General features: G+C 41.1%; 1 protein-coding gene across 2 annotated transcripts in view; it reads left to right on the top strand.

Annotated features, from left to right (window-relative positions):
• The window catches only part of fam135b (family with sequence similarity 135 member B), a 42,094-nt gene that overhangs the window by 15,368 nt on the left and 10,740 nt on the right, over positions 1-15,986 (top strand). For both annotated transcript variants that reach the window (XM_023812063.2, XM_023812064.2), the window contains exons 3-9: positions 3,414-3,493; positions 5,940-6,079; positions 7,060-7,130; positions 8,400-8,573; positions 9,147-9,273; positions 15,061-15,214; positions 15,817-15,866. In XM_023812063.2, the coding sequence (XP_023667831.1) occupies positions 3,414-3,493; positions 5,940-6,079; positions 7,060-7,130; positions 8,400-8,573; positions 9,147-9,273; positions 15,061-15,214; positions 15,817-15,866 (796 nt within the window). The remainder of the gene's footprint in view (positions 1-3,413; positions 3,494-5,939; positions 6,080-7,059; positions 7,131-8,399; positions 8,574-9,146; positions 9,274-15,060; positions 15,215-15,816; positions 15,867-15,986) is intronic.

Raw genomic sequence — 15,986 nt, 5'->3', positions numbered from 1 at the left:
TTGACTTGGAGGTTGGGATGGGGGACAGAGAAGCACTCAAAGGAAGTATTAGGGAGTCATGCATCTGCGGCCTCCGGTACAAGGGGACTTTCCACAGGAGGTCCAGCAACGCATGGTAGCCAATCTTCTCACCAGCCAAACAATGCTCCACTTGTGTCTGGCCCTCCTAGGCTCTGATCTGTCCTAATCGGGACATCCCTCCGTTTTGTGTACTGGGGAGTCTGCTGTGGCTGATGACATACCGAAGGAGTACTAAGGCACCCCAGTTTGGCTGGGAGGCAGTTTTACCTAATCTCAGCATACAGGACATCCAGTGGCTGGCCTGCTTTGTTATGGCCCAGGTGGAATTTACAGCCCTGCATCCAAGCATCTTCTCTGCTTCTTAGGCTGAGCTCAAATGACATGGGTGCACATACCTTATGACCCTGGTGGGGGCTGGGGGAGAGGAGCTAGGGCTACCTGGTCGAAAACAGGGTGAGTCCCTCTCAGTGAGGATGGGACAGCACTGTCCATCAGAGGGGATGGTTCGGCCCTGTTTCCTAGGGTGGACGGACAGGAAATGAGGAACCCCATGGCATCAGATGACATCTACTCCCTCATTGGCTTTTTTGTCGACTAAAGTGATTGGGCGTTAATGATATGATTCTTTTAATGACCACTATTTGATCAACAAGCATATAGTCTTTACTTTAGCACAATACAGGGCTGCATGTCCAAATGCACTCCAACACATTTATAGACTAATCATAATAATAATAACTGATACTTTATTAATCCGCATGGGGAAATTGTCTTTACGCCTCCCTCAACTTGATCTTTCTGGAGTAAGCTGTCCACGAAGGGCAGCCACCCGTAGCAGCGCCCAGGGAGCTGGGGGTTAAGGGCCTTGCTCAAGGACCCGCAGACGTGCTGAGGCTGAGTTTTAGCACACTGGATCAGATTCCACGTGCTATCTTGTAACATCAAGCATCTTAACATAATGCTGGATCATTATAAATGTAACTTTTACATACATTTTTATGCATACTTTAGTTATTTCCTTTGAGCAGTTCTTAAAATGCAAATGACTGTTTTGTCAATAACTGAAAAAGATTAACTAAGAACTATCAGTAATTTTACTTTAAAATTTTAAAGAACATCATAACTATACTACTTATTATTCATTTGAATCATTTATAATTCAAATTGTGTTTATAAGGGTGATGCTGTGAGAAGTGCATCTGAGCCTGAAAAATACCTTCCACACTGACAGAATTGTAAAATAATCTATATTTAAATTTTTTCCTGCAGAATTTTGTGATACAAGACAAATAAATCTGACCTGTCTTGTCTTCAAGCTACGGTAGCAGCGAGCTGACTGTACTGCACCAGAGGGATCTGATTTTGTGTCAGCATTTTTACAGCTTGTCGCATCGGTCCTGTGGTCTAAATTTAGAAAATGGAATCGATTCCAGGCCCCAGGAAACCCAAATGGTTTGGGATGAGAGGGATCCAGGTCCAGTATGCTGAGAGTTTCTGATGAACATTGTGTTTCCACCCGGTAATCACAGAAACTGGAATTTTAAATTATTAAACATTTAAACTGCAGGATCTTCATTTTTGATACTGCTGTGTATATTTTCCCTCTTTTCTCAGTTAAACCTTAGGAAAAGAAATGGAAAGTAGTAAATGAAATACGTAGTAAATGAAAGGCAATACTTCAAACAGTAGATAAACAGAACTGGATATTTAGGAGCCGGTGTCAGGAAGTACTGAAGGACTCTGTAATAGCTCTTCGTATCAAATGGGTCCTAAACACTGCACAAATGCTGTAATTTTGATGGGTGGGCGGATTACAGTTTGACTGCACAATGGAAATAAATTTTTAAAATTCAATTTTATTTGTATAGTGCGTTTTCACAACAGTACATTGTCTCAAAGAAAATTACAGCTCAATATAGAAAAAACTATTTGACCTTCCATTGGATGCTTGACTAACTTATTTTTTTATTCTATGTTTAACTGTCTGCCATTTATGAAGAGCCTTCGCTAGGTCCGGCCAGTTTTAATCATACAGATTAACTCATTATTATCGGTGCCAGTAAAGGGCGTTTTTATGCACTGGGTTACTTCTGCAGGGGAGGTAGCTGTTATAGAATCGTATCTGGCTTTTGGCTCAATAAACACCTGGTTTTGCAAGATTCGATTTTATGAACAGGAGGGGTTTCCACAAACTAAAAACCTCACGGTGGCGGCACTAATTCGTTTCGCTGAGAGGGGTAGAGAAAAATACCTGCTATTTTAAAACAGCACGACCCCTTCAAAAAAATGCACTTTGCATTCGTGAACTGTAGAAACGAAAACGAAGTCACTGCTGTGCAATAAAACGAGCAGTATTGCCCTTAAGGAGTTCAAGGTGGGACGCGCATTAGACCGACTTTCTAGGATCAACAGCGGTAAATCACTATACATCTGACTTCTAAAAGAACTTACGGCCCCGCCGGCTTTTTCCTTAATGGGTACATGGTCCCGATGCATTCTGTGTAAATTTTAATTGATTTATGTATGTTTTACATAGGGCTACAACACAGTATTGATACGGCCGCCAAACGGGGCTACCAAGAACGCTCTTATACGTCTCGATATCCGTAACCTTGTCAGCTGACAGAAATCTGTAACTGGACAATGCAGTGACCACTGCTGATGATAGCTCTGGATAATGGTGCCCCATTAGTCCTTGTAAATTGCATATCACATTATTTATTATTTTAACACATTATTTATTATTTTATTGTTTCCCCATTATTTTTAGTATTTTACATTATTTCTTCTTTTATTATGTATATTTATGATGCATTTAAATCATTTAATACAAGTGGACATCTTGCATCTTTTATGTCATAATTTTTGTAGCACCAGGTGAGTTTCCATCAATTCATAATTGTGTACGTGATGTTAATGAACAATTGTATAAATATTTGTTTACATTTAAGTTGAACACCGATTTTCATTCACGCAGCTGCCGAATTGAAGCTCGCCATTAGCTCACACACAGTCATTCACATTTTGAATTTCAGCAATTCACTTGGCATTTTAACCACGGCAAATTTACTAAGAGCTCAGACAGGCCAAAAAAGAGCACACAGCAGGACTGGGAAATGCTGGTTATCGGTATACTGTATTCACTGGGTATATGCATATTACAATAAACAGCAGTTATGTTCCATAAGGGAGTTGGTAACACTCTCTTACTTCACTGAGTGCATTTCTCACAAATTAATTGTACAAATACTCTCAGAAGCATGAAAGCAAAGTTACAGTATTACAAGATGATGTTAAATACTCTTTTCAGGAGCACAATGAGTTGTAGATTCGGTTTTCTTCTGGTGTGGAATTTCTTGCTGGAGAATCACCTTACGATCTTATTCCCTCAGGTTCTATCAGGTCCGTACTGGGCTGAAGGTCTCTTCTCGTGTACCACACCGGTTGATAGCAACAACAACGGGATATACAGGTGAGAGCAGCACGGACTGCAGCCGTTGTCTAGCTGTGAAAGGTCGAGGTGCATAAACAGAAGGGCTGGTTTTCTTCCAGCACCCAGCGGACACCACAAAATGAGGTCACAGAGTGACCACAATTTGGGTGGAATGTTTTATCATGTTTATAATATTATTTGCCAATGTATGAATCTATGATAAATATATATTCATGATAAAATGGCCTACGTAAAGTAGTCTTAGACAGTCACAGAGTATTTCATGCAAATCACATTCATAATTATGGCATATCACGACTTGCAGACTAGTATTCTTTCCTTGCAAGCAGAATTTAGCATCTGATTAAAAGAATTTAAACTGCTCCAAAGCTTGTCTTGCTCTCAAATTGGATGCTATAATAGCTGTAGAAGTTTTCCTAACACTGAGGTTGTGCGAATGCCTCTGTAATCCGCCTTTTCATTGATGACATACATACTGCTGTTGGCTTTGATGTTCCTGAAATCGGCTGAGTTCCCTGTATGTTGCACACGGATGCCGTCCGAAGTGCTTCATGTTTTAGGCACCTTCCAGACTATAATAGGCGCTGTGGGGTTTTATTTGAAACAGTAAGTGGTTTTACTGGATTCTCTGGAATCCGAAAGGGGTTCTCCTCCCACCATAAATGTGGGTGCTGTGCGCGCCGCTGCTCCTTTTACGTGAGATGACATCTGTTGGGATGTTTTACGGGCCTACAGTTTACACATTTAGCTACCGATCATGCACTGTGTCACAGACTCCCGGACCCGTTATGAACGAAATGCATTCGAAAATGTGCTTTTGCATTTTTCACTTAAATAAAAAATTAGATGAGATTGGGCCAATGTTACACTGTTTACTTTTTCATTCATAATCATACAGGCAGAACAGGGACAGCGCTGCGTTAATTAATATCCGAGGGTTTGAGAGTATTATAGTCTTCATGGAGGATAAGTGGATTTAATGAGAACTGACTTAATTGAATTGCATCAGTAATTGTTTACTCTTTTGTAGAAATGACATCCACAGTCAAATGAGGCATTATTGCAGAGAATGCACTAAGCCCCTCCCTCCCCCCCCCCCAATGAGTGCTCCTCTGCAGTGCCTGTCTTGAGGCTGCCCCCTCGCACACAGTTATAGTAGGTATGCGGTTTGTGTATGTAGCGATGAGGCAGCTGGGCTGCAGCACGTCGCTCTCTCTCTCTCTGGCTCCTCCCACGTCGTCGCATGTTGCACACCGCTGTGGCGCATGCCTGTCATGTTCTCATCGGGTCAAGACGCACATTATTGATAATCTTCCTTGACACATGCCTGACACATGCCAGCTGTAGCTGGATGGGGTACTAATGGTCACCTTTCCAGGTGTCACAATCAGGTTGCAGCGACAAATCGACTGCTGTACCACTGGTTTATTTTTTAGGCTAATATACATCTTTATAAATTCCTTACTCGTGTTAATCAATCAGCTATTGTATTATATGCTAACCACCGCAAAAATTAGGATGGACAATTTATTTCTGGTGATGTGTTTATGCGCATGGCTCAGGATAGAGCTTACGACGGCGGTCTGTAAGCTGATTACGCTTTATAGAGCTTGAGAGATAAATTGAGAGGCTTTGCAGAGTTTCCAAGTGAATGAGCAGATGAATAGTCTCTCCCGCAGTACCGCATGATTCAGCAAGGGGGTGTGGTTAAGGCAATGACCATGTGACCAGAGGACGAAGGACATTGCTATAATGAGAGATTTTACTGTATGAACAGATAAAATGGGAGTGTCCATCTCATACTGTAAAATACTCCCTAAATCAGCTTGTCTGCTAAACCAGTGTTTCTCATGCTGGAACTAGCTCCCAGCTCCTGGTAGACTGTCTGGCAGGGAGCTGGGAGGGAGCAAAAACATGGACTGTCTGGCAGGGAGCTGGGAAGGAGCAAAAACATGGACTGTCTGAGGGTCAGAGGAACCTCCTGGGAAACACTGTGCTGAACAAATAAATTAATTTGCAGGTTAAGATTCTTTGATAACACTTTACTTAAAGCACCCATGTGTAGATACCTTTATAATGCCACATTATGCATTATGAATGCTCTATGAAGCTCTCATCTGGCTTATACTGACCATCATAATGGATTATGGTATTTATAGTACAGTATATTATAGATGAGAGCTTCACAGAGCAATCATACTGCATAATAAACATGGCTATAATGTGCCTTTTTATAAACAGTTATAGCCGTGTTTATAATATTTTATGAATGCATTATAATGCATTATGATGACTACTTTAAGTAGAGTGTTACTGATTTTAACACATTTTATATTTGACTAACTATTAAACATTTTAGTGTAATGTGAATCAATTATGCTACTCAGATAACCTGTTTGCAGCTTTAGAAAACGTAACTGTTGTTAATTCAGTTGTCCTGTTTCTCTTTGTTTCTCACTCTTAGGTGACTGCAGTTTTTTGTCTGCAGGCGTACACGATGGGAGTGCTTTCAGTAAGATATTTCAGATCCTGTACAGGAATGAGGAAATAGCGTTGAATGACTGCATGGTCTTCAGAGTTCATTTGCTCCTAGATGGAGAGAGAGTAAGTCTTCTACTATTTTTGCCATAGCTCGTATTAGTCTAGAAGCAACCTCTAAATAAGAATCGCACATGTAAGATGTGTAATACCTTGAATGTGTTTCTAATTAATTAGATTCTGAAGCTTCACTTTGCCCGTCTTGCACGTCGATGACGGGAATGAGCAGAATCCTTCAATGCGCTATGCAGGACTTGGCCTCAGAGAGCCCTTTCAATTTTGTTTAGACGCAACGTAACTAAATTTATCGATGTTGGCGGTAATGCTACATCGTGAGTCACAGAAAGCAGGCCTGACAGGCTGTAATTGTACTGCCTCACAAGGTCATTCCTAGTCCATCTAACATTTACTCAGAAGCCATTTAGAAAAATACTTTAATGAGTATAACAATATTTATCGTATTGTGACTCCCCAAGGACATAAGCGTCAGGAATGGATGTCAAGCCTTAAAATGATCATTTTCAATGAGTATTCCATTAAATAAATTTTTAGTCCTAGTCTGGGAAAGGGAACAAAAATTTGGAAGCCATAAAAATGGTCACTTTGTTGTCTTTGCCTAATTTTAGAACTTTTATTATATAATATTATATATTTATACTATAGCTGGAGAGCATATCAGCTGTTAGGAGACACTTCTCACAGTGAATATTCTCATTAGTCGTCTTCAGGGTTTTTACCATGATGTACTGTAAATGAACAGGGAAGAAAAGGAGAGATTTAATGCTTCAGACTGACATCGGTTTCTGCTGTTAGCTTAACAGCTTCGGTGCAGGTCTTATACTGTCTGTGCCTGAATTTGAAATAGATACTGGATACATTTAAATCACATTAATTTATGTTCACTCTTAATGTTCTTAACCTGATCTTGTATGGATGTTTTATTAAGTTTTATTTAATTTTTGTTTGGCTATTTTTGGGACTGGTGAAAAGTGTCTTTCCGTTTTACTTTAAGTTCATTCTTCGCTCTGCGTCTTTCGTCATCGCAGGTTGAAGAGGCCCTCAGTGAAGTGGACTTTCACTTAAAGCTGGACCTGCATTTCACCGACAATGAGCAGCAGTCAGTGCCGCTCTCTGCTTCTATCACTCGCCTCCGTATCAGTTTTCCGCCAAGTTACTGATTTTCACATACCTGTCTGAAATTTCACATCGCTTGTGCTGTGATTTCACATGGTATTTTGAGCAGTGCCCTTCTGCAGTGACTTAGATGTATAGTACATTATACACATGGATGAGATGTTATGCACTTATACATTATTACCGTATTTCTCCATTGAATTATCTCTCCCAGCAATAATGGATTGTTCATATTATGAAAAGAGGAATAGGCAGAGAGAGCAAAAGTCTTATAGACACGATTAAGCATTATAGTCTTTACAAATGATGTTTTGGCTAGCTTAACATACCCTATGTTTCCAAATGTATTGAGACACCCCTCCAAATCATTGAATTCAGGCGTTCCAATCACTTCCATAGCCACAGGTGTATAAAATCAAGCACCTAGGCATGCAGATTGCTTCTACAAATATTTGTGATAGAATGGGTCGCTTTCAGGAGCTCAGTGAATTCAAGTGTGATACCGTGATAGGACGCAACCTGTGCAATAAGTCCATTCGGCAAGTCCATTCCAATTTTCCTCGCTACTAAATATTCCACAGTCAACTGTTAGTGGTATTATAAAGTGGAAGCAACTGGGAACAACAGCAACTCAGCCACGAAGTGGTAGGTCACGTAAAATCTGTGTGCAGACGTCGACAACTTTCTGCAGAGTCAATAACTACAGACCTCCAAACTTCACGTGGCCTTCCGATTAGCTCAAGAACAGTGTATAGAGAACTCCATGGAATTGGCTTCTATGGCCGAGCAGCTGCATCCAAGCCTTACATCACCAAGTCCAATGCAAAGTGTTGGATGCAGTGGTGTAAAGCACGACGCCACTGGACTCTGGAGCAGTGGAGACGTGTTCTCTGGAGTGACGAATCACGCTTCTCTGTCTGGCAATCCGATGGATGAGTCTGGGTTTGGCGGTTGCCAGGAGAACAGTACTTGCCTGACTGCATTGTGCCAAGGGTAAAGTTTGGTGGAGGAGGGATCAAAAATTCCCAGCCTTCCCAGAAGAGCTGAAGCTGTTATAGCTGCAGAGGGTGGGCCAACTCCATATTAAAGCCTATGTATTAAGAATGGGATGTCATTAAAGTTCATGTGTGTTTAAAGGCAGGTGTCCCTATACTTTTGGAAATATAGTGTATTTGTACCTGCCCTTGCTGGTAAGCAGATAGTTCTGATTCATTGGACTGCCCTAATTGCTTCACTGTGCTGTGGTTTCCAGGCTGAATGAACTGGGGGCCGTCCCTCCTATCAGCAGCCGTACCCTCGGCCTGCATTTCCATCCCCGCAGGGGGCTGCACCATCATGTCCCAGTCATGTTTGACTACTTCCACCTCTCCGTCACCTCCGTCTCCATCCATGCCTCGCTGGTCGCTCTGCATCAGCCGCTGATCAGGTGACTCCCTTGACTGTACTGCCCACACCCACACAAGCGCATGGGCTCAGCCTTCTGCCTGACATTGCATGAAGTGTCTACTGTTGATATGACTTATTGCAGTATTACTCAACCCAGTCCTCAGGGATCCACAGACAGTCCAGTGTTTTGCTGCCTCCCTGCTCCCAGTCAATCAAAAACACCAAATACCTGGTATAGTTGTTTTGGCAGCTGAGAGAGAGCAAAAATGTGGACTGTGAAAGGGGGACCAGGAGGACTGGGTTGAGTAAAGAAACTAATGTGTCTGATTACTGCTTAGAAATACAATAATTTTACAAGCAAAGAAAGCTATCATTGACTTAGAAAATTATGCGAAAATGAAAAATGTTTAACAAAGGAGCAACCCTGTTGTGCACATGTGCAAGTATTATATTTTGGGCAAATAAATGTAAATATGTTATACGTGTGCAATACATGGCCATCTATCTAGCCTCAAAGACATGTACATCTGATCTGCTTTATAATAAGTACACCTCTATAGACGACACTTGTGTTATGTTATTCAAATTGACACTAGGTCTCCTATCATTGCAGCTTTGCTCGATCAGGCAAAGGCTCCTGGTTGGGGAAGGGTTCCCTCGAGAATGGCACCGATCCGTCTGCCATGTCTATGGAAAACCTCATGTTCGGGGCTGGCTACTGCAAGCCTGTTTTACCTGAGGTATGGCATATCCAGCGTGTATCTGAATATCCTCAGAGAATGTTTATCTAACCAAGTGTTGTAGCAGCAACAAAGAACGTTGCTGCTTCTGGACAGGAAGGTTAATGTCTATCATGCTGTTTTCGCTTGAAGTTCGCTTGAGTTGGCTTTTAAGTCAGTTGTCATGTTTGTTGCGTGAAAACATGGTTTGTATTTTAAGGTAGCTGCTTCTTATGTGAAACTACAACCGCTCCTTTTATAGCAATTAGCCTGTGACCCTTTGTAAATATGACGATAATAAAAAATTGCGACCAAATTCTGCATGCCTGACAACAATGCATGCCAAGTGGGAGAGATCTTTGAAGTAGAGTCATGTGCCGCATAACGAAGTTTCAGTCAACGACAGACAGCATATATGACAATGGTCCCATAAGATTATAATTGAGCTGAAAATTCTTCTAGCGGCGTCGTAACTGTTATAACGTCATAGTGCAACACTTTAGTCCCGTGTTTGTGGTGATGCTGGTGTAAACAAACCTACTGTCCTGCCAGTCGTATAAGAGTATAGTACATACAGTTATGCATAGTGCATAATACTTAATAATGATAATAACTGTGTTACTATTTTATGTATTTACTTTACTATACATTTTATTGTTATTTCAGCTATACCATGTACCGTAGGTGAGTACTATGCTATACCATCTAGGTTGGTTTAAGTACGCTCTATGATATTCGCACAACAACGAAATTGCCTAACGACACATTTCGCAAAACGTATCGTTAAGCGACACATGACTGAGAATATACAAAATGATGCTAAAAATGCCCACTTCATGAATGATAAAAGAAACTGCATAGGAGTGCTTAAGTAAAGTTATAAGCACAGTGGCAGTCATGTCTTGGCTACTGTGATTTTCACTTAGTGACCATTTTGATTATCAACCAGAACTTGGTTGCTAAACGAGGAGTGGTTGTATAACCCTTTGTTTCCTACTGATCCCTTTTAAAACCTGCATGCACATAGCACAATAAAATGATGCGTCACACTACATTGTGACATATACAGCATATTTCCTGAGCAGGTTATTGTCTGTTGACCTATAACTGCTGATACCTACGGTAACTCTGCAATTGTCAAGTGAAGGTCTTTTTCTTTTTGCATTTTTATTGTATTAATTTGATGTAAGTGGTAATTTGTTTCTGTGGAACCCTTCTGAGGCTTACAATAGAAAACAGACTGAGGCTGAATGGAATGAAAGTTTGTGTCCCCAGAAGACATGACTAACCGTTAGTCAGGTCTCAGCTAGGCAGCAGTCACCAGCATTAGTGCTACACTTTGCCCGACTGATATCATTTGATCTTAATTATAATTGCTTTGACTTCCCTTTTTATGAACAAATATACTTGAGGCAACTAAAGTAAAATGTGAAAACTGGGAGAGAGGGGAAACAAGCGGACGTCTCTGCAGTTTCATTTATGCGCGGACCCTCTCTGATTTTAAGACATATGTCCTCTTTGATCCTCCCTGTTTGGGCTTATAGGATATATCCCATCCTATTAAAAGCTGCATTTTTATTTTTATTTAACATGCATCTCAGTTTTTTCCCCCCATGGGTCTTGCAGCAACAGCTGTGCCATTCTAATGAGAGCAATTTTTTTGGCCCCTGGTTCTGGGGTTTTACACCTCCCCCCCGTCGGGGGGCTTTAATTCGCACACAGGGTTCCCCTTTTGATCGCGGTAATGAGTTCTGTTTCTCCGCCACGTTACTTCTGCTGAGGCTCCTTTCGCTGCACCCCCCCCCCGCCCCCCGATTTACTTATTTACAGGGTCCCACAGCACTTTTCACTTTATGGTGCCACGTTCAACGAGAGGGGCTTTTTTTTTTTTTATAGGAAAACCCATTTCGTTGTGGAATTTGCTGTGCGCCGTAACATTAGTTTAAACTAAATCAGCTAAATTCTCGCACGGCTTCGCCAGTGCTGAAGAACATTGCTGTTGGCATTTTTTTATGTAGCGTTTTATTCAGCAGATTGCTCAGCTGTTGGAATGTGCACGATCTTTATATGGTACATATTGCAGATCTCTAGGTAAAGTTATGCAGGGTGAAAAACATTCTCCCTTAATTTTATAGATGTATATTATTCTGTACTGTATATTATTATATAATTAATAATTATATTAAATACTTAAACAGACACCAGTTTGGAAGAAGTAATGAAGTGCTTGTTCCATAAATACAGCTGTTAATTAGGTCTGTAAAGGTCATTGGATGTTGAAAAACTGGATTTCATAATTGCCATCTGTAGCAGATGGACATGTGATTACCTGAAGGGTTTGGATTACAGACATATCCCATACTGCACTGCAGGGCACTTTGTAACATATATCACCTGTGATATAATGTCTTCCTGTAATTAATTCAGTCTACCCTTCACAAGCACATTTTTTGAAGTAAAGCAAGAAGTACTGACAATGTTTACGTTTATACCTTTTCTCTGATATTGTGACTGTATAATCTCACAGTCATGCAGCATGCAAAAGTGTGTGGACTGTTTTATTTTACTACTAAATTAACTCAAATAGGACTTACAGAAATACAGGTCACACACTTGTGACACTTAAATAGACTTCACAGGAAAGTAAAATAAAATGACATAATTATTGAAAGTTTTGGTAACACTTTACTTAAATTGCTCATGTATGATGCATTATAATGCATTCATAAAGTGTTACAGAGATGGCTATAACTATTTATAAAAAGGCATAAATAGATGAGATCTTCATAAAATGTTCAAAATGCATAATAAACATGGTTATTATGTGGTATGCCTTTTAATGAATATTTATAGCCATGTTTATAATACTTTATGAATGCATTATAATGCATTATGAAGTTATTTATAATGTATTATGATGACTGCTTTAAGTGTTACCAAAGTTTTACTTCCGCTCTCAGTTATAACTTGCCTGCTATCTTTAAACGGAGGAAAAATGAAGAATGTGCAGATGTTATTTTCTGGTGTGAGTGCGCTGAGAGCTGGAATTACAGTGTACACAGGTATGTGATGACAGGGCAGGCCTTTGCGCAGTGTGAAAATTATAGTACATGTCAGGGAGTGCTCCGCACTGCATGGCCTGGTGAATTTGAGGCCTTTGGTATGTTCGAGAGGAATGTGAAAAACATGCGGCCTGTGAGGACGACTTTATCGTACATGCAAGAAAGCTATCAGTGATGCAACTGAAAGCAAGGTGCTTTGGTGTCAGCTCTCACCATGTGGCCGTCTGGCAGCATGTGCTCATGCTATCTAGATGAGAAACGCCTGAAAATGTACGATGCGTATTAGAGCACCATCTACTGGATCGGAATATTACATTGCAGGATGGTTAAAAATGACATGTTCCGGCAGCAGATGTTTCACAAGAATGGAAGTACAGTAGTAGCTGTAGTAGCTGACCATTTGCTAAACATGTACTGTTAACATGCCAAACAGACTAGCCACGCATTGTGGGCAGGGGTGCATTAATGCACAGGCTTACCCAGGCTGAAGTCCAGGGGGCTCTATTAAAAATGGGCCTCATTAACCTTGTTTAATAATATTTAAAACCTCAAGCTGCCGCATGTCCTGTATTTTACAGGATCGTCCCAAATTGAAGATTAAATGAACCAGTTATGAACCAGTCTTGTATTTTCATGTCTGGAGATCCCCACCCGACATTTTTAAACAAATCTTAGCATGCCCCCCCAACCCCTTCCCATAAAAAATTACAGGGGGCCCTCTGAGCATGTTAACGCGCCTCTGATTATGGGAATAACACAATGTAAACATTTTCGCTATAGGGTTATGGGCTGTAGGATTATTATGGTATTTTAGCACTTTTTTTTGTGCTTCCTGAACTCCTGTCGCCCATCTACACATCCGTGTGTGAAGAACACAACAAAGGACAATGGTATCACACTGCTTTACTGTCAGAACACCATTTCCTTGTCTAGGCATACCTGTTTTCCTTTGAACCAACATGGGCACAGTCCAGTTGTTTTTGCATTGAGACCCACATGTGCAAATCTATTGTGTAAAACTAACTTTATTTATTGTATGTACAGTATCATTACTAATAGGATGGCATGGTGGTGTAGTGGTTAGTACTGTTGCCTCACATTTCTCAGGGAATTTCTGATCCCCCCCCCCAGTCCAAAAATGTACTGAGGCTGAGGGGGGTTACCATATTGAGCATAGGTATGAGTGAATGGTGTGTGAGTGCCCTGTGATGGGGCGGCACTCTGTCCTGGGCTCTTCCTTGCCTTCTGGCTGCAGCCTCTGGGACTCCCTCCCCCCAAATAGGACAAGCAGTTTCAGAAAGTGGATGGATGGCTGGATTATCAAGGACCACAGAAGACAAATGGGGAGGGGGGCATTGTCATGTCCGAAAAAATCATGTTTTTGTTGGATAAAAACTCAGACATATTTCTGACTTTTATAAAACGTTATTAATAAGTTAGCATAAAAGTTTTTTGGGAAATTAAATTGCCTACATACATCCTTAGGCATATTGATTTCAGGAAGGTGGATGGTGGGGGGGGCATGGGTGCTGTATTGAGCAGTATTGCAGTAATACAGTATTCAGTGTTATTTTCATTCAACAGTTTACCTCCCCTCCCCCCCCCGCTCAGCAGGACCTTCAGATGCTGTACTAATCCTGGCATCAGCCAACAATGACAGCAATGCCTGACTAGGTTTGCTTTTTAAAATACCATCAAAAAACCATATACTGCGGTATAATGTCTGGATGGTAAAATAGAATTAAAACTGAAATACCACCTAAGCTGCAAGCTGCAATGCTGGCTGTGGTTTCAGAGGTAAAACTTGTTTCCAGCAGTTTTTTCCACCATTGAATAACGAAATGACAGATTTCTGGGGCATTGTGCATCATTAGTGGGTATCAGGGAGCTGCTGGGGTCACTTATTTATACACTTTAAAGTATGGTGGCCATGCTGAGTGAGATTGCCATGGATTTGGTGAAAATGACCCGCTCTTCTGCGAAGCATCCTCAGACCGTGACATTGCCTCTCCATGCTTGGCATTTGGAACCACACGTGCAGAACTTAAGCAGTCACCTTACAAATACAGCTGGATCAAAGTAATTAACATTTTGACTTAACAGTCCACTGGAGTTACTTACACTCCTGTTAATAGACAAGTATGTACAGTGCAAAGCATAAATAAATACAGTGTCACGCAGTGGCGGGCTGTGGGCAGGGGCGCTAAACTGTTCGTCCTTGTGTTAGACAGGTAGAACAAATACTGAAGTGTTTTTTGCTTTATTTGTGTTATAATGAAGCCCTCCATTGTCAAGCCTCTTCATCACCGCCTTACGGGTTTGCAACATTCAGTTCACTGTTACAGCCGATTTATAGATGCGGAGACTTTCCATATATCTGCTTTTTCAAAACAGGGGACTTTGAAATGTCTTCGAATCTCTTCTTTGAATGATGGCTTTCCATATTTTTTTGTCTTGTTATGGTCTTACATACGGTTATTTTTGATGGGAGATTGACATAGTCATCGAATAAGCAGCAACGTACACATGCTACCCCTGTGCACACACACTACGCGCAACCAAATGCTCATTCATACTGTGTGAAATTCTATATGACGCAGTACCTGCTGATCCACTGTGCTCGCGCATGTTTCTGACAGCTAACGTGACGGGCAAAGGGCAAGAGCTCTGGTGAGGCCTGTTTGATGCTGTAAGAGTCTCATGTGAAGGTCAGGCATCTGATGTGAGCCTGCTCTCATCTCACCAGGGGAGTTTCTATGTGCCATCTGAGAACTGCCTGCAGCGTGCTCAGATGTGGCACCAGAGACTCTGTCGCCTCCTGCTGGCCGCACACAGGGGTCTGCGCTTGTACTACATCGGGCTGATGAAAGAGGTCCCTCAGCTCACACAGGTGGAAATAGGTAATAGAGACTCCTCTTATATAATTTTCTGGTTCTGAAAATGTATCTTTACAGTTTTACTGGGAAAAATATCCATAGTTTTACATATATACTGTAATTACTATAGCAGGGCTCTTCAAATCTGGACTTCGATTCCATATCCAGGCTTCCAATCCTTATTTTCAGGTTTCCCAGGTAGGTAGTTTAATAATTACCGATTCTGATTGGTCAGAGGCTTCACACCTGGCTCACTGGTAAAGGAAGGCTGGAAAACCAGCAGTGCTCAGACCTCGAGGACCGTGATTTGAACAATCCTGCACTACAGGATAAAACCAAATAGCATGCCTAAGATATATTTTCAAACACTGCGTGAAATACATCTTAGTGAAGTTTGAATTAGGCTTTAAACTTTAGATTCTTGTGAAGTATGACTGCTTGCTGTTCCTTTATTGTATATTTAATGTTAAGAGATTGCAGTCCATAGTTTCCAGGCAGCTACCAGATGTGCCCTGTCTTTCTCAAAGACTTTATCTCGAAGAATTCACGCAGGAATTCTTATCATAATATCACAGTATTATAACTTGTGTCACCATAATGTTTCTGTTCTTTTGACTCCTGTATAGATGAGCTGCCAATAGAAGAGACGCTTACTCAGCTATCAACTGAACTACAGGTATACACAAAACATTCAAACATGACTCAAAGATTTGAGAGATTGCATAAACCCAACACCTAACAATCTGTGGTCTCTTACAGTGATTAGAGAAAAACTTGATTAAAATGAATGTGCCCA

The sequence above is a fragment of the Paramormyrops kingsleyae genome, chromosome 23, assembly GCF_048594095.1.
Source record: "Paramormyrops kingsleyae isolate MSU_618 chromosome 23, PKINGS_0.4, whole genome shotgun sequence".
NCBI lineage: Eukaryota > Metazoa > Chordata > Actinopteri > Osteoglossiformes > Mormyridae > Paramormyrops > Paramormyrops kingsleyae.
Note: the sequence above shows the minus strand (reverse complement) of the source record. Positions and strands in the feature narration are given on the sequence as shown.